The sequence below is a fragment of the Natrix helvetica genome (genome assembly GCF_964273705.1).
Source record: "Natrix helvetica genome assembly, chromosome: 1".
NCBI lineage: Eukaryota > Metazoa > Chordata > Lepidosauria > Squamata > Natricidae > Natrix > Natrix helvetica.
In genome coordinates, this window is record NC_138548.1 from 344669404 (window position 1) to 344693649 (window position 24246).

The 24246-nt window shown below is 43.1% G+C and overlaps 2 protein-coding genes across 2 annotated transcripts in view; both read left to right on the plus strand.

Moving 5' to 3' along the window:
* The window catches only part of DHX16 (DEAH-box helicase 16), a 103283-nt gene that overhangs the window by 46331 nt on the left and 32706 nt on the right, over positions 1–24246 (plus strand). The gene's annotated exons all lie outside the window — the stretch shown is intronic.
* PPP1R18 (protein phosphatase 1 regulatory subunit 18) overlaps positions 1–24246 on the plus strand; it is a 45756-nt gene that overhangs the window by 17730 nt on the left and 3780 nt on the right. The window contains exon 2 of the mRNA XM_081935716.1: positions 24037–24244. Coding sequence (XP_081791842.1) covers positions 24037–24244 — 208 coding nt within the window. The remainder of the gene's footprint in view (positions 1–24036; positions 24245–24246) is intronic.

Genomic DNA, 24246 nt, shown 5'->3' on the forward strand with positions numbered 1-24246 from the left:
GGGTGGGAAGGTAACAGCATTCCGTGCACCTTCGGCGTTTAGTCATGCTGGCCACATGACCACCGAATTGTCATCAGATAGCGCTGGCTATTGGCTTAGAAACAGAGGTGAGCATCACCCCTTATAGTCGGAAATGACTAGCACATACATGCGAGGGGAACCTTTACCTTTAATGATCATTTCAGTTACTGCTGCAGTATTGAGTCCCTCTGAGTTTACAAGTGCTTAATTCTCAGGGGCTAAATTAGCACATCATATTTAGCTGGTTTGTTTTAACAATAGATTAATAACTATATTTTAGCCAGCTGGGTCCACACCAGGGGTAGGTTCCTGCCAGTTCTAACCTCTTCTATAGAAGAGGTTCCACAAATCTACCGTGCCGTTTAGAACCGGTTCCAGCTCCCTCCCCCTGCCCGTCTGCACCACACTTGCCTCGTCCGCCACTCACTGATTGGCTGGATCACCAATCACCCCGCCTGCCTCTAAGAGTCCTATCTAAACCTTAAAGTCTTAAAGCTGTCAAGTTTGAACACCCCTGGGGTTTTATTTTCTAAAGGGTTAGGGCTGCAAGGGTCCTGTAACTTGACAGCTTTAAGACTTGCATACTTCAGTGCCAGAGTTCCTGAGCCAACATGACTGGAGGAGGAATTCTGGGAGTTGAAGTCCACAAGTCTTAAAGCTGTCAAGTTTGAACACCCCTGGGGTTTTATTTTCTAAAGGGTTAGGGCTGCAAGGGTCCTGTAACTTGACAGCTTTAAGACTTGAGTGCTTCAAATGCCAGAGTTTCTGAGCCAACATTTTGGTTGCTAAGCAAGAGCGTTGTTAAGTGAGTTTCACTACATTTTACAAGTTGGTCACGTCCACCCAGTCACATGACTGCCAAGCCACTCCCACTCAATCACATGGCTGGCAAGCCACTCCCACAAAGCAGGCCACACCTACAGAAGAGGTTCTCAAAAACTTTGAAAGCCACCACTGGTCCACAGGCAATACCTGTCGCAGAAGGAAAGGCTGGAAGGCACTTTGAAGATTACCTAATTCTGGTTAGTGTAAGATCGTGGAGTTGCAACATTCCCAAGAGAGGCAATTTTGCCTTCGTTTAATGCAGGGGGGTCCAAACTAAGTTCCCAAGTTTGGACACCCCTGGTTTAATGGAATCATAGGCAGGCGGTCCTCCGTGTACAACCATTCATTTAGTGACATTCAAAGTTACAACAGCCCTGAAAAAAAAATGATGTTCCTCCGCCTTAAGACTCTTGCAGCATCATGTGATCAAAATTCAGGTGCTTGGTAACTGGCATATATCTACAACAGTTGCGCCTCCCAGGGTGATGTGATCATCATTTGCGACTTTGCCAGCTGACTTCCCAGGAGCAAAGTCGATAGAAGAAGCCAGATTTCCTTAATGACCACACGATTCACTTAACGACTGCATCGTTTGCTTAATTAACCACGGTGGCATAAAGGAGATAAAATGTGGTGGTGATTCATTTAATTAACCCCTTGTTTAGCAATGGAAATTCTGGTGCCAATTGTAGTTTTACGTCGAGGACTATCTGTAGTGTAAGGATTTGACTAAACCACAGATTTACACCCCAGGGAAGAAAAATACAGTGGTTGGGTTCATATACTAAGCAAATCACAAGCAAGTTTTATTATGGCTTATTACAATCTAGACCTGTGATGGCGAACCTATAGCACGCGTGCCATAAGTGACACGCGGCACTTTCTCTGTGGCCACGCGAGCTGTTCGCCCAGTTCAGCTCTGCTGCACATATGTGCGTGTCTCCCGCCAGCCAGCTAATCTTTGGGTCTCAGCTGCACATGCGCGTGGGGGGGGCACGTGCATGCAGGGGGAGCAGGGTGCATGTAGGGGGCAATGTACGGGGCGCAGTGCATGTGGGCGCATGCCCGCATGCGAGGGCAGGGCACATGCACAGGGTCGCGCGCCAGAGGTTTGGCCCAGATCGGGCGAATCAGTAGTAGCAGCAGCGGGAGGCTCTGCCCACCCGCTTGGACGCTTCTGTGCATGTGCAAAAGCGTGCAGGAGCATGCCCGAACCGGTAGCAAAATAATTAGCAACCCACCTCTGCCGTGCACACATTGCATTGCATTTTGGGGGTTCAGGCATGCACTTTGGGCCCTTGGTCCGAAAAAAGCTAGCCATCATTAATCTAGTATACTTTTAGCCAGGAAGAATACATGGTTTGTATCTAATCAATCCAGTCTATGCAATTGCTTCACCGGCTAGGCTAGGGCGATCGATCCAGACTCCAACAATCCAGTTGATCAATAGGTGGCTGGGGAGAAGGTCTCTTTGCTGCCATCTAGTTATTCTCCAGATGTTTACATGACACATCTGCAGGGTATTTTTAAAGCGGCTATCTATCCTGCTGCTCCTTGCTTAGCCATGGAGAAATCACAGGCTCCAATTAAAGGATCTTGTGTGAAAGGATTGGAGGCAAGGCAACCCCATTAATCTTCTAAGTGGCTTAGTAGGTCATGTAGATATGTTCACTGAACTTGGCATGATTTATTCTCAAGGAACCGTTACAGCTGATTATTTGCATAATATATATTATAATTACGGCTTATTTTTTGCCCTCATTATACCCATTCATACATCCAATCTTGACAGAAAGCATTGGTGTGGGGGTATAACTATCCCCAATGAACGTATTAAGCTTTACCGCGGTTTGAATATCTCCTTTTTCTTCTGGCACAGTCCTTCTGTTGGCAGAGAATTCATCCAAGACCTCGGCAGATAAGATAGTTTTCCTTCCTTTTTTGTCTGGATAACAGCTTTTGCCAAGAGAGAATTCTCCTTTTTGTTCTGTAATTTCTTGGTTCTTAAGATGTTGGCTGATCCTCACCTTGGCCTGTTTCTTACCAGCTTCTGACTAGCCATGTGGCTACTGAGTGAGCACCGAGAGGCCATTAAGGCATTGGGGTGACGGCAACCCTGTGACGGGATGGAATTCCTCACTGTTACTAACAGAGGCCTGGTTCTTTTCTTCGCTTTTTCACACTGTTGCAATCTCAGGGAGCTTTTTATCTGCAAAGGACTTGCTTTAGAGGAATTTCATTCTTTGCCTCTGGATGCCATTCCCATTCCTCACTACAAAAGATTTTCTAGGGTTTTAGCAGAAGAAAAGAAGAAAGGAAACCTTTTATGGCATATGCATGTGCTTTTCACAGCTGCTTGACACATAGAAATCTAACAAGGGAAGCTCTTTACAAGACTTAAGTTTTAGCTTGGAAAAGCTCAACCCATTAACTTTCTTTTAATAGGTTGCAGATCAGCATACAGTAATGGGGCAAGCACGAGTAGTTTTCTTTATGCCCATAATAAGATAGTTCATGGCCTAGGAAATCTGTATTAGCCTTTTCATTTATTTATTTTTTGCAAGGGAGTAATACAGCTTTCAAATTTCCCCATCTTGATTTTGGCTATTACCTAATTTTAGGGTGCGGTACAAATATGCCTTGTAAATATAGGGGAAGTCTCTTTCATATATCATATTGATATATGATATGATATCAACATATATCACGTATATATTCTATATTGATATATAAACATGATCATGAGTGGTGTGGTGGCTTAGTGATAAAGACACTTGCCTCCCACTTGTAAGGTTGAGAGTTCAGCTCTTGGTAATGGTAGATGTTTCTCTCCTAGGGCGCAAAGAAAAAATAATAATTACTGCAAACTCCGTGTGGCGTCAGGAAGGGCATCCAGCTAGTAAAGGCTCCATCTATCCCAAATTAAGGGTCGTAAAAAGAGGGTTATTGATATATAAATATAATTGTATATCATTTCACATACACAGAACAAGGATAGATATAGATAGATAGATAGATAGATGATAGATAGATAGATAGATAGATAGATAGATAGATAGATAGATAGATAGATAGATAGATAGATAGATGATGATAGATAGATGATAGATAGATAGATAGATAGATAGATAGATAGATAGATAGATAGATAGATAGATAGATAGATAGATAAATATTTGGTATTTACAAACATGAGGTTTAAGTGGCATCAGTGCAGAACAGTAGGTCAAGCCCTCCCCCTCCTAAAAATAAGAGTTTAGCCCTTGTCTTTCTCTTTTATAACCATCAGTAAAATTGAGTGGATGAGGATAAAGAAGCAATGTAAAAATAATATTTGGCAAACAGGTTAACCTTCTATGGTTGAATTTATTTTGTGATGCTTCCAAATGTCAGGTATTGGGCAAATTGGATTCAGACTAGGACTGTAGTGGGGCAAAAACTTTTGATTATTCTAAAATAAAAATTTAGCTGTAAAGGCATGGGAGACCATTCAGATCTATCAAGGAAAACAGTGCTGGAGACAAATGAAACTGAGACCCATGTTTAGTGGCCAGGCAATTATTCTTGTAGGGAGAAGGCGGCAAGTTCCGTTTCTACAATGTCTAGAAAATTGGTCTGCAAAGTAGTTAAATTTATTTATTTAATTTGGGGACTACTCGTGTCACTCACAGAGTTCCATTGGGCACTTATCATATGATGAAGTGGTTTAATGCTGCTTTTTGGTTTGTGACTTAGAGTAATGAGTGACACAGATAATGTTGACTGGCAAATCATGGTTTATATCCTAATCTTATGTTATGAATCAGGCTGGTTCAACAAATGTGGCTGAGCATAATTTGTGAAGCCAAGCACTGTAACCAAACATGGAGATCACATAATCAAAGGGACCTGAATGCTCAACATTATTGCAGAAATCTGCTAAATTCTTTCTGGTTTTAGTTAAATGAGATGCTCCAATAGGTAAGAGGCCCAACATTTGCCTGACTTCATAGTACTCACAATTAGGCGGCAGTGGGAAGTTTCTTCATCCATCCCAAATATGGTTTTTCAAGAGGCAACTGGATTTTGTTTTTCCTTGAAGATGTCTTGCTTCTCATCCAAGAAGCGTCTTCAGTTCTGACTTCTCATCCAATTCTTATCATTCCCATTCTTCAGAACTGAAGAAGCTTCTTAGATGAGAAGCTAAAGGTTTTCAAGGAAAAATTCTTGAAAAAGCACCTTTGGGACAACTGTGACCTGGATGATTGAAATATCTCCATAGACCTTCCTTCATCTAAATCTGCTAATCCTAGTCAACACCAGAAAAGCCCAGCTTCTGCAGGTATGTTCTTGCCTGAGTGGGAAAAAATACAGCTTGATTTAGAAGAAGCGAAAGAAAGCTTCCTCTAGCAGAAGTTGCCTGCTGTGTTTTTCCAAAGGAAGTCATTAACCAGTACTGAGGTATGAGTTGCCACAGTTACAGTAGAAGGCCTCTTTTCACTCTTCACCTCTCTATGCCAAATGCCTTTAAGCAGCCACCCAATATATTCGGCTCACCTCCAATCCATCCCTTCTCCAACTGCCTGAACCTGAGGAACATTCTTGAGAAACATTCCTGTTATTAATTTGTGATTTATTCCCCTAATTTAATAGCCACGTAAGAGTTCCAGAAGGGCTGCAGAAATATATTCCAGAGGTATGTTGGTGCAAAGGAAGAGATTCCAGATCCTGCATGTCATTCCCATGAAAATTGAATTGGCTCTCACTCAGAGGTGATATTCAGCAGGTTCTGACCAGTTCTGGAGAACCGGTAGTGGAAATTTTGAGTAGTTTGGAGAACTGGTAAATACCACCTCTGACTGGCCCCGCCCCCATCTATTCTCTGCCTCCTGAGTCCCAGCTGATCGGGAGGGAATGGGGATTTTGCAGTAACTTTCCCCTGCCATGCCCACCAAGCCACACCCACCAAGCACAGAACCGGTAGTAAAAAAAGTTTGAATCCCACCACTGGTCTCACTTTTTCTATGTGTGAAAATGGATGTCTTTCACCAGATGTTGAATTGCTAAATTGTTTTAGTATTAATTTCACTGTCAGTTCTAATCTGTGCTATATTCTTTTGTCAAATTTTGTTATCCACCTTGAACACTCGTTAGAATCGTGGGACATAAATGAAATGAAGAAAACTAGGGCTGGTTCTGTTCAATCCAGAAAGGGATATGCTGAGGAAAGAATGATAATCTCCAACTGAGGCTGTGAGTGACCAACAGATTAACCTCAATTTGAAGTGATGGATCGTAGTCTGGGCCTTTTGGCTTGCTTTTGTCTTGGAAAAATAGTTTCCGAAGAATTTATAAGTCCGATATGTAAGCAGCAGTTTTGTAAATAGCCTGCGCAAGATACCACATTCCAGGCATTTCTTCTTTATACATAATTAATAATTTGTTTTCAATAATTTCTATTTGATTTTCATCTGTTTGCCAAACTAAATCACTTTTACCCTAAGGTGATTGATTATGATGACTGATGTAGGCTGAAAAATTTTCCCCTGCTTACAAGAACCTAGGCTTTTCAAAAGAACGTTTAAAACCAGGGGCTTTGTTCATACAGTTGCGGCTATTGCTTTTGGGAGGTCTCGACTTCACAAATGTCCCTGATGGTTGTCTCCCCTATAGGGAGTCTGTCGCAGAAACATGAAACAGTCAAATCTGAATTAAAACCTACAATTTTATAGTTCAAATAACAGGCTAAACTGGGTTTAATTAAGGACAAGTCTATTTTTAATACACCTTTCCCAAACACATCTAATTTTATGGCCGAATGTGATGGCCTGATTCACATAATACAATGTGCATCACAGTGTGCTGAACTCTAAACCATCCAACACAATTTTTCCCCTAAAGGAAAGCCAATTCAGCCTAGTGGTGAAGGCACCAGATTAGAAAGCAGGAAAAGGTAAGTTCAAGTACCGTCTTAGCCATGAAAGTCAGCTGGGTGACTTTGGGCCAATCACCAGGAGACTGAGAGTTCTAGTTCCGCCTTAGCCATGAAAGTCAGCTGGGTGACTTTGGGCCAATCATAGTCCCGTCTTAGCCATGAAAGTCAGCTGGGTGACTTTGGGCCAATCACCAGGAGACTGCGAGTTCTAGTTCCGCCTTAGCCATGCAAGACAGCTGGGTGACTGTAGGCCAGATACTCTCTCAGCCCAAATCATCTCCCTGTTATTGTAGAGGAAATAGGATGAGGAAGGTGTGTTGGATATGCTCACCGCCTTGAGTTATTTGTAAGAAAGGAAGGAAGGAAGGAAGAGAGAAAGAAAGAGAAAGAAAGAATATTTTACGGAATCCAGCCATTTGGGTGACAGTATCGGATCATCTAGGGGCAGGGGGCCAATATCTAGGGGCAGGGGGACTCTGTGTAACACACCCGAGTTCTATCCTTTAGGGGTGCGGCAGAGTGTAAATATTGTACAAATACACATTTAAAAGTTTTGCTTTTTATCAGCATCACCTGGTTCTCCTTTTCTCAAGAAGCAATTGATGGAAACAAATCAAGGAGAACACCAACCTAGAACTAAGGAGAAATTTCCAGACAGTTAGAACAATTAATCAGTGGAACGACTTGCCTCCAGAAGTTGTGAATGCCCCAACGCTGGAGGTCTTCGAAGAAGAGATTGGACAACCGTTTGCCTCAAATAGTATAGGGTCTTCTACCCGAGTAGGGAGTTGGACTAGAAGACCTCCAAGGTCCCTTCCAACTCTGTTAATTTGTTATTCCTCCTCAGACATTTGATGTCATCTTTCAGTGTCAATGTCCTTGTCCTAGAAAACGTTCCAGGACTCTTTGCAGTCCATTTTAATAGTTTCTCTTTGGAGAAATATTGATCGTAGTCTTCTATTTTTGTCCGATTGGCTTCGAACCATCTTAAGATAGAATGTGCCAGATCTCAGTGACTCCATTGCTAACTCTTTCTGACTATCCTACCTTCAGCATATACTGTATATTTTTGCTCCTCTCTACATCCAGTTCCATCCAGTTCTTCTCCTCTCTATAGCCACTTCTATCTCAGGTTATATCTTTCTAATCAGAAGAGGCTCTCCTAAAAGCACAATTTATTTTCCCACTTTATGGCCAAAGAGGGGATTAACTGTTAATCAGAGTGCTTGGGAGTTGCCATCTTTCACCACTACTCTTTATCAGCTGTTTTGCAGTGTCACTCTTTAGATGCACTTGTCTTCAACCTCAACTGGGAAAAATCTTTGCCGGCTGATTTACACGCATTAAATTTATTAAAACACAAGTATATTTTGAGCTGGGTTCCTCCCCTCCCCCTCCCCGAAAACTGGAAATCCTTTTGGTAAATAATAATTTGGAAACAACATGCTTGCAAATGCTCTGGGACCAGACAAAGGAAGTATTTCTTCATCCCTGGCACATTTTGTTTAACTTCTTATCCAGCTGTTGAGGCAAACAGGCAACTGATTTGCTGCACAGGAAGTAAAGGGACAGATGGCTAACAAGGCTATCGCTTGCGCTCCTCCCTTTGCTTCCAAGGCATGTACCGGTGGGTTTCCTGAGATTTCCCTTTTACGGGAATTACATCATTTGCACAATGACATCATGGCATATGTGATGTCATCATGGCTTTCCCAACACTTATGTTGGGAAAGAAGCTGGGAGAAAATTCTGGGATTGGAGTCAGTGGTGTAACAAGTGGGGTTACTCATTCTGGGCTTAATGCTGTTGTGGAAAACCCTTTAATTTGGGAATAGACGTCATTTTCTTCTAGAAAAACTGTGGGAGGGAAGAAAGAAGGAAGGAAGGAGCATCATCTGTACAGGTAGTTCTCTCCTGACAACCATTTGTGTAGTTGATTTGTTCAAAGTTACAATGGCATTAAAAAAAATGGATTTGCAACCGGTCCTCACAGTTAGGACCGCTGCAACATCCTCGCAGTCATAGGATAAAAAATTGGACCCTTCGTAACTGGCATGTGTTTACAACAGTTGCAGTATCCTGGGGTCATGTGATTCAGAGGTGGGTTGCTCCCGGTTCGGCCCAGATTGGGCGAACTGGTAGTAGCGGTGGCAGGAGGGACCCAGCTGGATGCTTCTGCGCATGTGTAGAAGCTTCTGCACATGCCCAAGCACGCAAGAGTGCATGAGCGAACCAGTAGTAAAAAATTGGGAAACCCACCACTGATGTGATTGCCATTTGCGACTTTTCCAGCCGGCTTCCGACAAGCAAAGTCAATGGGGGAAGTAGCATTCACTTAATGACTGCATGATTCACTGAACAACTGTAGTGTTTTTCCTAACAACCATGGCAAGAGGTCATAAAATCGCCTAACGCCCATCTTACTTAGCAATGGAAATTCTGAGTAAGTTGGGGATTCCCTGTGGTTAGATATATGATTACCGCACCAACTGTTGACTATAAAATGTTTTAAAAATATAAGAAGGAGAGAAGGCTGCAAAATCAGCAGGCCCTGGAATGCCATTTATTTTATTTTATTTAAAGGATTTATAGGGCCACCCAACTCTTGTGACTCTTGTGACCATCTGAAGTCTGGTATTGACAAAGGGCTTATATGCTGCTTTTCATGTCATTTGTCCCTCTTGGTGATCACCTGGGCCTTTCTTGGGCTGCTTAGCTGCTCAGGTCTCTCCCTGAGGTCTGTCTTGTAAAATGGGGGACACTACAGATCCAGTATTTGTGAAGTGAAGCTGATTTCAGAATCCTGATTTGGTATTTTTTCAATTGGCAATAGCAAGTTTGAATCATCAGCCGCATAGAGTATCACTTCAAATCCATAATTTTTACATTGCTCTTTTTTAGTTTCCCCTGGCACCAGGGGTGGGTTCCTGCCAGTTCTAACCTCTTCTATAGAAGAGGTTCCACAAATCTACAGTGCTGTTTAGAACCGGTTCCAGCTCCCTCCCCTCGCCCGTCCGCCCATCATTTATTTATTTATTTATTTATTTATTTATTATTCGTATTTATAGACCGCCCCCTCTCCCCATCTCTTCAAGATGAAGAGCGAGAGGAGGAATTCTGGGAGTTGAAGTCCACAAGTCTTAAAGCTGTCAAGTTTGAACACCCCTGTGGTATTTTTTTCTAAAGGGTTAGGGGTGCAAGGGTCTTGTAACTTGACAGCTTTAAGACTTGCGTGCTTCAAATGCCAGAGTTTCTGAGCCAACATTTTGGTTGCTAAGCAAGAGTGTTGTTAAGTGAATTTCACCACATTATACAAGTTGGCCACGCCCACCCAGTCACATGACTGCCAATCCACTCCCACTCAGTCACATGACTGGCAAGCCACTCCCACAAAGCAGGCCACACCTACAGAAGAGGTTCTAAAAAAAATTGAAACCCACCACTGCCTGGCACAGTCTATTATCTCAATCCAGTTGAGTAAAGATATTCATGATTCCAAGGGATGGATGATCTGCTGATTTCCAAGTCTTAGTTTCCTCCTTGATTTCCTGCCCTTTGGAAATGATAATCCTAGTCATGGTTGTGCAATTTTACCTTCTGGGTAGCTCTTCTTCCTTCTGGTATTTTGTTTATTCTTTCGTCACAATGTATTAGGGCTGAGTGAGCAGAGTTGCACAAAGTAGCATGGAGAAAATGCAAAACAGCACATCCTGGGTGGTATGGCAGGCAGAGGGTGGGTGGGGGAGAGACAGTAGCACAATTGCACACTCTGGGTTGGGATTGCAACCACTGCTTTCCTGTTGTATTTCTTTCCCCATTTGTTCAATTGCACAATTGTGCTGGAATCCACAGAAGTCAACAAAGAAGACAGTCCCACAGTCAAAATTGTAGTCAATTCTTTTTTAAAAATTCTGCTTCTGTATGTATCAACATTACCTGATCTTCCTTTGCTGTTTGGGTATGCTTTAAAGCTATATCTATGCCTTACCAACAGTGTACATTTGGCGTTGCCTCTTAATCAGTAAAATGGGCAAGAAAGACTATCACTTCCATATTTATTTATTTATTTATTTATTTACTTATGTGCTGCCTTTATTATTTTTATAAACAACTCATACATAACCTAATATTCCTTCCGTCTCCTATTTTCCCCACAACAACAACACTGTGAAGTGGGTTGGGTTGAGAGAGAATGATTGGTGCAAAGTCACTCAGTGGGTTTGTTTATATGTTTTATAAAACCTATGCCTTGCTTATCACATCTTGAGAGACAATTTCCGGCCCAGGATGTAACAACAAGCTGTTTGACAGCTGGTGTGCTATTTTATTTCTTCATTTAATTTTAAGACATCTTACAAGAAAATATCTTGCTGGATTAGAGCAAAAAAATTATCCGGTTGATTGTGGGTGGCATATTTGGCAACAACCGTGTTACTAACTTAGTGAGTGGAGTGATTCATTTAACAACTGTGGCAAGAAATGGAGGAAAAGTCATTTAACAACTGTCTTGTACAACAGAAATTGTGGTCATAAATCGAGGGCTATGTACATACATATACATATGCATAGATACCAATTAAAAATTTACAAAAAAACCCAGAAGAATCAAAATGCAACAAACAGACAAAATAAATGGTAAGTTACTGGCCACAATATACTGTATCTTGCATCATCACCTAGTCATAATGAAACTCTCAGGATGACATATGCACTCCTCTTTCCTTTTAACTCTCAGAGCAGAGAGATGTAGATGCTAATATTCAGTCATGCCCCAATGTGCAAGTCCTTACCAAACCTTCAACCCCATAGTGCAGTGTTTCTGAACCTTGGCCACTTGAAGATGTGTGGACCTCAACTCCCAGAATACCCTAGATAGCCATGCTGGCTGGGGAATTCTGGGAGTTGAAGTCCGCACGTCTTCAAGTTACCAAGGTTGAAAAACCACTGCCATAGAATTCTAGATGTTTGATTAGTCCCAAAAGTATAAAATTGGTCACATGCCAACCAACCCACCTCATAAGGTTGTTGTGGGGGAAATGGGAGAAGGAAGGAATATCAGGTATATTCACAGCCTTGAGTTACTTATAAAGCAGTAGAGTTGGGATAAACATCTAATAAATAAACATCATTGCTCAGACCCAGCCGACCTCTTAGGACTGCTATGAAGCCGGGAGATGCTCCTACTCCAGGGGTGGGTTCCTGCCAGTTCTAACCTCTTCTAGAGAAGAGGTTCCACAAATCTACCGTGCCGTTTAGAACCGGTTCCAGCTCTCTCCCCCCGCCCATCCGCACCACGCTTGCCCTGCCTGCCGCTCACTGATTGGCTGGCTCACCAATCACCCCGCCCGCCTCTAAGAGTCCTATCTAAACCTTAAAGTCTTAAAGCTGTCAAGTTTGAACACCCCTGGGTTTTTTTTTCTAAAGAGTTAGGGGTGCAAGGGTCTTGTAACTTGACAGCTTTAAGACTTGCACACTTCAATGCCAGAGTTCCTGAGCCAACATGACTGGAGGAGGAATTCTGGGAGTTGAAGTCCACAAGTCTTAAAACTGTCAAGTTTGAACACCCCTGGGTTTTTTTTCTAAAGGGTTAGGGGTGTGAGGATCTTGTAATTTGACAGCTTTAAGGCTTCAAATGCCAGAGTTTCTAAGCCAACATTTTGGTTGCTAAGCAAGAGCGTTGTTAAGTGAGTTTCACTACAGTTTACAAGTTGGCCACGTCCACCCAGTCACATGACTGCCAAGCCACTCCCACTCAATCACATGGCCGGCAACCCACTCCCACAAAGCATGCCACACCTACAGAAGAGGTTCTAAAAAAATTTGAAACCCACCACTGGCTGGACTGAGAGAGAATGACTCGCCCACAGTCATCCAAACAGTTTTCATGTCAAGCTGGCTCTTGCAACTGTTCTTGCAAGTTATAAACTAAATACAACTCTCGTGTGTATTTTTATGTTTCTATTAGGTAATCCTAAACAGTTTGGTCTGCCTCCATAAGATCCATTTCATAGCTATTTACATTGTTTTCTGAGCACTACCTCCACTTCAGAGTTGTTCTGAAAACAGGAAATTGCTAGGTTTTTTGGTCTGTGTGTGGGGGATGAGGGCAGGCATGAGAGACGCAGAGGCCTCTACACAGAAGTAAAACTCAGGAAGTGGGTTACTGCACTTAGTGAAGAAGGAAGGAAAGGACATAATGACATGCCAGGAATGGCTTGGTGTAGCAAAGTTAAAAACAGGGCAAAAGAACAGAATATAGGATTCTGGGATTCTTGAAATTCCCTACTTAGACAACAGAAAATATTCCCATTCTTTACTCCCTTAAAAACATCTAGCCATGTGATTTTCTAAACCTAGAATGGTCTATAAAGGCCTCTGCATCTTCTGTACTTCGTATGATAATGTTAGCAACTTGGCATGTTCTCCAGTGGTTTTGCCTGATGGAAGGATTTGGAGATCAGAAATAAAAAAGGAAGTACTCAGCTATGAAAATCAACATGGTCTAGGCTGGGTTCACAAGCCATGATTTCCTTATCCACGTTATAGGTACCATAGTCCTTGATTTACAACTAAAATTGAGCCTGGAATTACAGTCAATTGTTATCATATGGTTGATTCAATTTTTGCAGTGGTCATTAAACAAAATATTCTTGGTTCCTTTTGTATATAGGTAGTCCTTGATTTATGGCTGTAATTCAGTGGTGGATTTCAAATTTTTTTAGAACCTCTTCTGTAGGTGTGGCCTGCTTTGTGGGAGTGGCTTGCCAGCCATGTGACCGGGTGGGAGTGGCTTGCCAGCCATGTGACCAAGTGGGAGTGGCTCGGTAATCATGTGACGGGGTGAGCATGGCCAACTTGTAAAATGTGGTGAAACTCACTTAACAACGCTTTTGCTTAGCAACCAAAATGTTGGCTCAGAAACTGGCATTTGAAGCACGCAAGTCTTAAAGCTGTCAAGTTACAAGACCCTTGCACCCCTAACCCTTTAGAAAAAAAAACCCCAGGGATGTTCAAACTTGACAGCTTTAAGACTTGTGGACTTCAACTCCCAGTATTCCTCCTCGAGTCATGTTGGCTCAGGAACTCTGGCATTGAAACACGCAAGTCTTAAAGCTGCCAAGTTACAAGACCCTCGCACCCCTAACCCTTTAGAAAAATACCCCAGGGGTGTTCAAACTTGACAGCTTTAAGACTTGTGGACTTCAACTCCCAGTATTCCTCCTCTCTCTCTTCATCTTGATGATGTGCAGACGGCTGGGGGGAGGGAGCTGGAACCGGTTCTAAACGGCACTGTAGATTTGTGGAACCTCTTCTATAGAAGAGGGTAGAACTGGCAGGAACCCACCCCTGCTGTAATTGAGCAAATGATTAGAGTGATTTTGTTCAGGAATTTGGTTAGCTCACTTTCTGAGATATTTTCTTTTGTTTTGTTAATCCCTCAGATCTCCCTGACCCCCAGCAGGATAGAACTGGGTTAGGGTTTTCAACTGTTGCTCCCCTAGTGAAGTATGTTTTCTTCTCCCTAAAGGTCTTTTATACAAATCCCAGGGTCTCCACATCTTGCTAGAATGTCCCTAATGTGGATGAAAGCTACTTAGCGGTCTACACTGGAAGGAGGAGAAGACATCTTAGAGATGTTTCTCCAACAAAGGCAGGTTCTTTGAGGTGAGGCTTGTATGGTGTAAGCACCCTGCTTTCTCACGAAGCACCCTGGCTCTCTTTCCTTTTGTTTTCTGCCATCCCTCCACATCTGGCTTTGCAATTTTGCCACTGGGCATCTCCTCCTCCACCAGCATCTCTTCTCCCCTTCCTCCCCCGCCCACAGCAGCTGCTCTGCCCCACCCGCAGGCCTACTCCCCTAAGGAATGTGTCAGGTCTGAATCACCAGCTCAGTCTCTAAATAAGGGCAGAAGCGCTTGGTCTGGGTGGGAGGGCCAGGAGGACAGCTGCCTGACGCTGCTACCTCTTGTGAGAAGCGAGGAGAATTTTGCAGAACCTCCCTTCCTGCGCATGCTGCTGCCACAGCAAAGGGAAAAACCCCAGATGAGAGTCTGGTGCTCCTCCCAGAAGAAATGCTTTGCTATCCAAAAGCTAATGATGAATCAAATGCCACATACCAATTTTGTACTGGTAGTTACAGTCTCTTGCTGTACTTTAAAAGAAGTTTCCATGTGCCACTCTCAACTGCTGGTGTCTACGTAAATATAGTCCTGGCAATGCACGAATAATTCTTTCTTTCTTTCTTCTCCTCCTTTGTCCCCTTCCTCCTTTTTCTTCTCCATCCCCTTCCTCCTCCTCCCTCTCCCTCCTCCTCTAATCCCATAAAGCCATTGTCAATTCTGAGCTTCCTTCATCTTCCCTCCAAATTCTAACTCTGCTCATGCAATCCGAATTGTGCTGCAACCAGAGCAAACAGTGCTGGTGGCCAGAGCCCAGTTTATCCAGTAAGCAGCTATGCCAATCCCAAATCAGCTGTGAAAGTTTCCAAAAATTAAATTTGACATAAAGGCTCCTGGAGGGATGAATAGAATTGAGTTGGGGGTTATGATGCTTTGAGAAAAAGAACCAAACTCATCTCCTACCTTCTCCAAATTAGTGTGGTTTAAGCTCAGTTAGGATTGTTCACTTTTTAATCTTTTTTCTAAAATTGCCCTAAAATTCACATGGAAAGCCTACTCAGGGTAAATAATGGTTTGCTCAATTCCTTCAGTTTTCTGACTTCGCAGATTACAGAGAACCATATACTATTCTTCACAGGCAGCATTTGAAGAATACCCTAGATTAAAACATGATTCAACGCGGTATTGTGCAAATAGAGCTAATGTGTTAAACTAAAACTTAAAAATTGAATGTGATACAAACCCTTTTTTTTGCTGACTTGGGTGTAAAAGCTGAACACAAGCCAGTTTCTCTGTACCTTCAATTACTTTGTGGGACTATTTCAGAGCCTAACTTAACCATACATAAGTTTGTGTGACCCAAGGCAAAAAAGTGTTCCTCTGAAAGGTTTTTTGGAGACAGGGTAAGAAGCATATTCACTGAATTATTCATTCATGTATATGTAGATATACCATACATATACACACACCACTCATAGGGAATAGAAAGTGGTGGTGGGGAAGAGTGCAGAGAAGAGCAACCAAGAACAGTTGCTGGAATTGGGTATGTCTAGTTTAATGAAAAGAAGGATTAAGGGAGACATGACAGCAGGGTTCCAATATCTCAGGGGCTGACTTGAAGGCATCAAAACAGGGAAGATGTAGTGCATATGAAGAACGGTTGCAGGAACTGGGTATGTTTAGCTTAAGAGAAAGAAGGACTAGGGGAGACATGATAGCAGTGTTCCAATATCTCAGGGGTTGCCACAAAGAAGAGGGAGTCAAACTATTCTCCAAAGCACCTGAGGGTAGAACAAAAAGCAATGGGTGGAAACTAATCAAGGAGAGAAGCAACTTAGAACTGAGGAGAAATTTCCTGACAGTTAGAACAATTAATCAGTGGAACAACTTACCTCCAGAAGTTGTGAATGCTCCAACACTGGAAGTTTTTAAGAAGAGATTGGACAATCATTTGTCTGAAATGGTACAGGGTCTCCTGCCTGATCAGGGGGTTGAACTAGAAGACCTCCAAGGTCCCTGCCAAGTCTGTTATTTTGTTATTTATCCTAATGGATGGATTGGTCTTCCTCAATATGGGTCATCTACCAGAGTCTGGGAGGATTCAGCACAGCATCTGAGCTGTCCCTCTTCTCGACAGAGAACTTAGAACATAAAATCCTTGGGTTGGAAGTGACCTCTGAAGTCTAGTTCTGAGGTTGTTCCTGGAATCTGTCAGAGCCACTCTCCTAATTTAGGACGCACAGCCCTGAGTGCTCCTACTACAACAGGGGCCTCTTTGGCCTTTGTTTTCTTTCTAGTTCTCGCTTCAGGCCCTGGAACTTCTCCAGCTTCTTGTACTCCTTATGTTGCTGTCACTTGGCACTGATTTTTAATTGTAATATAATATTAATTAACTGTGAAAGTTGGACCATAAGAAAGTCTGAGCACCAAAGAATTGAGGCCTTTGAATTATGGTGCTGGAGAAGATTCCTGCAAGTCCCTTTGACTGCAAGGCGATCAAAGCGGTCAGTCCTAGAGGAGATCAACCCCGACTGCTCTTTGGAAGGCCAGATCCTGAAGATGAAACTCAAATACTTTGGCCACCTAAGGAGAAGGAAGGACTCACTGGAGAAGAGCCTCATGCTGGGAACGACTGAGGGCAAAAGAAGAAAAGGAACAGCAGAGAATGAGGTGGCTGGATGGAGTAACTGAAGCAGTCAGTATGAGCTTAAATGGACTCCAGAGGATGGTAGAGGAAAGGAAGGCCTGGAGGAACGTTGTCCATGGGGTCGCGATGGGTCCGACACGACTTCGCAGCTAGCAACAACATTAATTAGTAATACAATATATAATATAACTAATTAATTTTAGTTAACACCCAGTGCTTTCTGTCAATCTTTAAAAAAAAAGAAAAGAAAGTGATGAAAAGGGATATTAGATTGCAAGGGATAATAGCAGAACAACCAGAACAGAAGTGCCTTTTATTGACATGCTGTATTTTTCGGAGTATGAGACGCACCTTTTTGCCTCAAAAAAGGGTGAAAATCTGGGTGCGTCTTATACACTGAATACAGCATTTTTGGCCTCCTGAAACCCCGCCCCCCTTTGCAAAAATGGCCATGCATAGCCTTTAGGAGGCTTCCAGAGTGCTCCTGGGAACAGGGGAGGGCAAAAATGAGTGAAAAATGGGCCGTTTTTTGCTCGTTTTTGCCCCCCCCCCCCCCGGAACACTCCTAAAGGCTAGGCATGCCCTTTTTTTGACAAAAAACAGGGCCTTTTTTGCAAAAAATGGGCCATTTTTGGGTGGTCTGTAGAGTGCAAAAACTTTTTTTTTATTTGCCTCTTCAAAATCTTGGTGCGTTTTATACTCCAGTGTGTCTTATACTCCGAAAAATACGGTACATGGGAAAATAAAGCATTCAGTCAAAGGGGGATCCTGAGTTTGTCAATCACTTCAGTGCAACATTCAAAATCAGAACAGAGCACCCCCAAGTACCCTAACTCCATGGCTTGAAACCCAGCTCTGTTGAGGACCATGAGAGTTGTTACCCCACACATCTAGAAGGTCTGTAATTGGGAAGATTGATTTCGGTTTTATTAAGACCATTGTTGAGGAATCCATGTTTCTTTGGACTTCATGCAATAGCATTTTATTCATATAAAATCAAATAAAAAGAACTTCCTAAACGTTTGGATTGCTTGCAGGGATAGCAGAGTATTATAAAAAGAGCGAGGACAGACTTTGTGTCACATTAGGAAATATACTTATACAAACATATAAATACAAGGACCTTGAAACTAGGCCTAATAACATACCCGTTGGATAGTTTTGCAGGTATTTGAAGATCAAGTTGGGGTTAAACAGAGCACATTGTTGTCCGAACCAGCCTCTGTATTGCCCCTGCTGTCAACTTGATCTACAAAGCAATCTCTGCCTCTCCTCCTCCTCTGCCTTCACCTCTACGCTTGTCATTAATAGACTTCACCTAATTGGGATTAACTTGGATTAATTCCCATGGGAACTGCTTGGGAAGGAGATAATATCAAAGATCACCTGTTCTTCTGAACTCTACGCAGCAGGGCTGGGAAGAACCTGCACTGAAAGGGGGAAGCAGCGAAGGCAGGATCCTTAATACCATTTCAGGTGGTCCTTGACTTATGATCACAATTGAGCCCAAAATGTCCATTGCTAAGCAAGACAGTTGTTAAGTGAGTTTTGCCCCATTTTACGGCCTTTCTTTCCACAGTTCTTAAGTGGATTCACTGCAGTTGATAAATTAGTAACACGGTTGTTAAGTGAATCTGGTTTCTCCATTGACTCGGGTTGTCACAAGACCGCAGAAGGGGATTTCATAACCTCAGGACACTGCGACTTCTCATAAATACATACCAGTCGTCAAGCGTCCAAATTTTGATCACAAAAATAGGCTTCCTGAGTTTGCAAACCTCAACCTGTGCCATGAATCATTTATAGAGTACATTTGAAAGCGGTGTAAATGAGATGCTTGGTGTTTCTTTGTTCGTGTCTTTTCTTTGCATTTTTTTTCTTTGTGACTTTTCTTATACCAACCTAGGTGGCAAGTGGTGCCAACAGATATATTTCGAATTCAGGGACTGTGGCCACATAGGCTGAGCATTCTGGAAGTTGACATCCCTATCTCTTGAGTTGGAAAAGGATGCACAGATTGAGACTTTTCCCACCTTCTTTCAATTTTGCAAGTGATATTGGAGCAAACTAGGCAAGATTGTTATCTTCATGCCCTTCTTTCATAAGAGGTGAAAAACAGGATCTTCAGTTAGACCTAGCAGATTGCCTCTTGTGCTTGACTTCTCTTAGCATGGAATTAGATTTGTGGGACAAAACATTTTCTTCCGTATTTTTTTTTCCTGCCACCCGCCTTTTCCTATTGCTGAATTTTTATCTTGCTAAGAAGCCACATAGTCTAGTTTAAGCACTTACCTCAGCTGTCTTAATATAGTTGGTTATCTGTTTCAGACTGTTTCATTCATTTGCTACAGTGAAGTATTGTGGTAGAAGATTCTTCCAGGTCTATAAAAATCCCAAGGCATACAATGATTTGCCAAACAAAAAATTATCCCATGGATAAGAACAAATGGAGCTCAAGATGGAATCTGCGACCAGTACAAACCCTCATTCATTAAAAGCACTCATGGGTCACAGGAAATATCTGCTATACATGCTCACAGTCACTCTTTGTTACTTCAGTTTTTCTGAATGCCTGCTCCATACGCTTGTTGCCATCGAAGTAGGTTCTTCTCAACTGCCCCTTGATATCCGAGGCCAGGGCAAGCCCTTGACCCAGACTTTCCATCCTGTTAGATAGCTTTTATTCTAAATAAGATCAATTCTGCAATCTGTTGCATGCTTATAACGGAACGCACCCATTAAGCTGTGTCTCTTGAGATTTAGTCAGAACGCTTTAAAGAGAAGCTGAATCTTCAGGAGCAACTGGGAAACTCTTTGGAAATTTCAAGAACAGGTTTACAAGATGGAGCCAGCTAGATGGACCGATTGACTGATGCAGCATAAGGCAGCTGCCGGTGCCTTGAAGGTGTAATTGTCAATTTGCCACTCTGATCTCTCTCCCCTTCCCACTATGCATTTACTTAACATCGTAAGCTCCCTGGATAGGGTAACTTTGTGTTTGTACTCATGTATTTGAAGGGATGTGGTGGCTTGGTGATCAAAAAAGTTGGCAGTTTGGCGGTTCAAATCCATAGCGCCGCATAACGGAATGAGCTCCTGTTACTTGTCCCAGCTTCTGCCAACTTAGCAATTCGAAAGCATGTAAAAATGCAAGTAGAAAAATAGGAACCACTTTTGGTGGAGAAGTAACAGCGTTCCGTGCACCTTCGCCATTGAGTCATGCCAGCCATATGACCAAGAAGACGTCTTTGGACAGCACTGGCTCTTCGGCTTTGAAACGGAGACGAGCACCGCCCGCTAGAGTCGGGAACGAGTAGCACATATGTGCGAAGGGAACCTTTACCTTTATTTGATATTTGTACCTCCTTTGTATTATTTTTATAAATAACCCAAGGGGACATATTTGCCTAATACACCTTCCTCTTCCTATTTTCCCCACAGCAACAATCCTGTGAGGTGGATTGGGTTGAGAGATAGAGACTGACCTACGGTCACAGAGCTGGCTTTCATGCCTAAAACAGGTCTAGAACTCTGTCTCCTGGTTTACACCAAACTGGCTCTTGCTGGTGTTTTTGTTATGTAGCACACACTACTCTACACATATTGATGTGTACCCCAAATGGGGATCATCCTTGGGGGTGTGGGGTCTGGCTTGAGATCAGTTACGACAACCTACCTGCTCATCTTGACAATTAATCAATTAAATGTGAATTAATTTATTAAATGTGTATACCATCCTATTCCTGATGGCTGAGAAATTCTCATGGGGTACATATCCTCTCGTCTTCCTCCTGTTATTTTTGACGGCTGGGCTTTCTTGCATATTAAGCTAGTGGGTGATAAAAAGCACACCTAGTTCTAAAGTCACAGAATTGGAAAAGGGGATGAAAGGAACCTCAAGGATCATCTAGTCTTGATTCTGTGTAGAGGGCATGAAAACAAATTAAACCATCCCTGAGAAGATAGCCTTTCGGTCTCTTCTTAAAAATCACCAAAGATGGCAAAACCCATAAGTTCTTCTCTCACAGCAAGAGACACCCTCTTGCCACAGGAGTGCCTAATATTATTTTCTGAAAGTTTATCACCTGCTGTAGTTTGTACACCGTATCGGCTGGAAAATGGTTGTAGGGTGTGACCTGGGATGGTGAGGAGACATCCTAGGAAGCCAAGGAAGAAAGATTTATTGGCTAAAACGTTTGCAACCTTTTTATTTACGTATCCCAGGACACTGCAGCCCTTTTGCTTGAAGTCCTTCAACTTTTTTTTTTTTAAATTACTATTTCTGCGGTTGAACCCAAGCAAACTAAAGTAAATCTTTTCAGGATGAGAAGAGCTCAGGAAGCAGGACATAAGAGGGTTTTGAGGGGTCCTTGGTATTCCCTGGGTTTGGCTGTTTTCTTGCAGATGTTTTGTTACTAAGTAACATCATCAGTGCTAGCAATGATGATACTACCTAATTTGGGTAATGAAGCATCTGCAAGAAAACAACGACGCTCGGAGAGCACCAAGGACTCCTCATTTTAACCCTGAGCTACAAATATTCTCCGTTTTTGATAAGAGGGTTCTGTTGCAAGGCAGACATAATTGGATGTCTTGCCTGCATCCTTTCCCTTAATTTAGTTCTCCAGAGGCCACACACGCTCAATTACACACTTTCCTTTAACATTACTGGGCTTTCCAGGCGCACTGTACTTCTACTCCCATGATCCCATCCTGGATTCTAAATATGTAATTCTCCTCTGGCTCTAAATGTAGTTACTGTACTGTAAGTGCAACTCAAACTCATTAAGCCTTTGTTTTCTTATAAGGCATCTTTGGCCTCCTAAGAGACTTAACCCCTAGAGCAGCGATGGCGAACCTTTTTTGGCTCACGTGCCATAAGTGGGGGGGAGCGCAGGGGGGGTCGTGTGCAGGCATGCCGCACCCATAATGCAATGCGCGACCCCCAGTGCGCATGCGTGCACTACAGGCCCCCCCCCCATTTTTTGCATGCTTTTTTCACCCTCCCCAGGCTCCAGAGGCTTTATAGGAGCATGGGGAGGGCGAAAACAGCCTCCCCCGCCCCCCTGGAAGCCCTCCGGAGGCTTCACGGACCATCAAGAGGCTTCCCTGAAGCCTCCGAAGCAGTCAAAACGACCCTCTGAGCAAACCGGAAGTCACTTCCGGTTTGCTCGGAGGGTTGTTCTGAGCGCTCCGAAGGCTTCAGGGACCTAGAGTCTCACAGACGTTTACTATAACCTCCCTTCGAAAAGTAAAGGACCAAATTTTGATTTGCTACAACAGTTACAAGAAACTTTAAAGACCATCCCTGTTAAGTAGAGAGACTTAAGGTAGAAGCAGATGTACTGTATATCAGTAGCATTCATTTACTTACAATGTATTTGTTTGTTTATTTATCTCAGTGGCCCCCAAACTTTGCGGTTTGGTGGCCCAGCTGAGGGGGAGGGGAACTGTACCACGTTGGGGGGGGCAGCACATACGCACATAGCCCTTGCCCAAGTGGTGGGCCAGCATGCATGCATGCACGCCAGCCTGCCAGTCGTGCAAATTAAGCTGCAGGTGAGTGCTCCAGCTAGCCACTCACGCAGCCCAATTCCTAATAGGCCCTGATCCAGTAGTGGGCTGGGGTTCAGGGGTTGGGGATTCCTGATTTAGCCAATGACTCTGGACAGCTTACAACATAATAAACATTGAATAACACTAAAACCATCATAAAAGCACAACAGATAAAACCATTAACACAAGATGGTTAAGAAGTGAGCCAGACACACAGAGGGCGGTGGAGGGGGGCAGGTATGGTTGAATTTTGATTAATCAACTACCTCCAGTACAAAGCTCCCCCATTGAACCCCCAAGCCACCTGATGTATGATATAGTAATATGATGTAATTTACATCCCACCTTTCCTTGGGGAGCTCAAGGCAGCCTATGTGGGGCATGGTCAGCCTTCTCTAAGGCTTCTTCCATCTAAGCATCTTAAAGGGCCAGATCTACTGTATGACGATTTAGCATAATATGCCTCTTCAAGTTGTTTTTCAGGGTAATGTATCAAAGTGGTGAATATTGATCATTCTCCTAAATCTCCTAAATTATACTATTGAAAATGGAGGATAAATAGAAAGGGTTTCTTGTGCTGATATCTGGGATTATCAGATATGTGTATCAGATATAGGTGGTTCTATAATCTGACCAGTATGTTCTTTGCATCAAGTTTTGATTGGCAATTCTCTACCAGGATTTTACTCCCAAGAACAAAGAGCTCTTGCAGGCTAGAAATTGCCCCTGCCATATGGGTACAACACATAGGATGAGCCTATGGGAATAAAACGACCCTGTCTGTACATGTTTTCATCCTATACTTACTTTACCTGGCACAAAGTAAACCCCATTAAATTAATAGACCTTATTTTTGAGTATGCATGCACAAGATTTTATTGTTAATCTAGTGAAGGCTTTCCAACTGATGTCCTCCATAATGTACTCTGTTCTCTGGGGATTAAGGCGAATGAAGTCCATCACATTTGTACGGCATCTCAAAGGCATCAGATTAGAGAAAGCAAATCTAGTTTGAGATGGGCCAAGGCAGGGGTGAAATCCAGCAGGTTCTGACAGGTTCTGGAGAACCGGTAGCGGAAATTTTGAGTAGTTCGGAAAACCGGTAGCGGAAATTTTGAGTAGTTCAGAGAACCTGCAAATGTCACCTCTGGCTGGCCACAGAGTGGGATGGGAATGGAGATTTTGCAGTATCCTTCCCCTGGAATGGGGTGGGAATGGAGATTTTGTAGTATCCTTCCCCTGCCACGTCCACCAAGCCACACCCACCAAGCCATACCACACCCACAAAGCGACACCCATAGAACCAATAGTAAAGAAAATTGAATTTCACCACTGGGACAAGGGCATAATCTTGCATAGCCAGAAGTCAATGGGATGACTGCAAGTATGGACTTGTGGTATTTACCATCCATATCCATCCATCCATCTCTCCCTCTTTCTCTCCCCACCTGCAGCTTAAGATTTCATTCAGTGAGAATCAGCTGGAGAGGACATTCCAATACCCATCAGAGAGTTCCCTACTGGAGGAGTTTGGGCCCCCAGAAGAGTCAGAGTCTTTGGTTAGCACAAACCCCCTTGGAGATGAGGAAGAAGAAGAAGAAGAGTTGCTGCTGCTTCATCGTGGCCTCCCTGGCCTGCTCAGGAGCAAACCACTTATTGTAGGT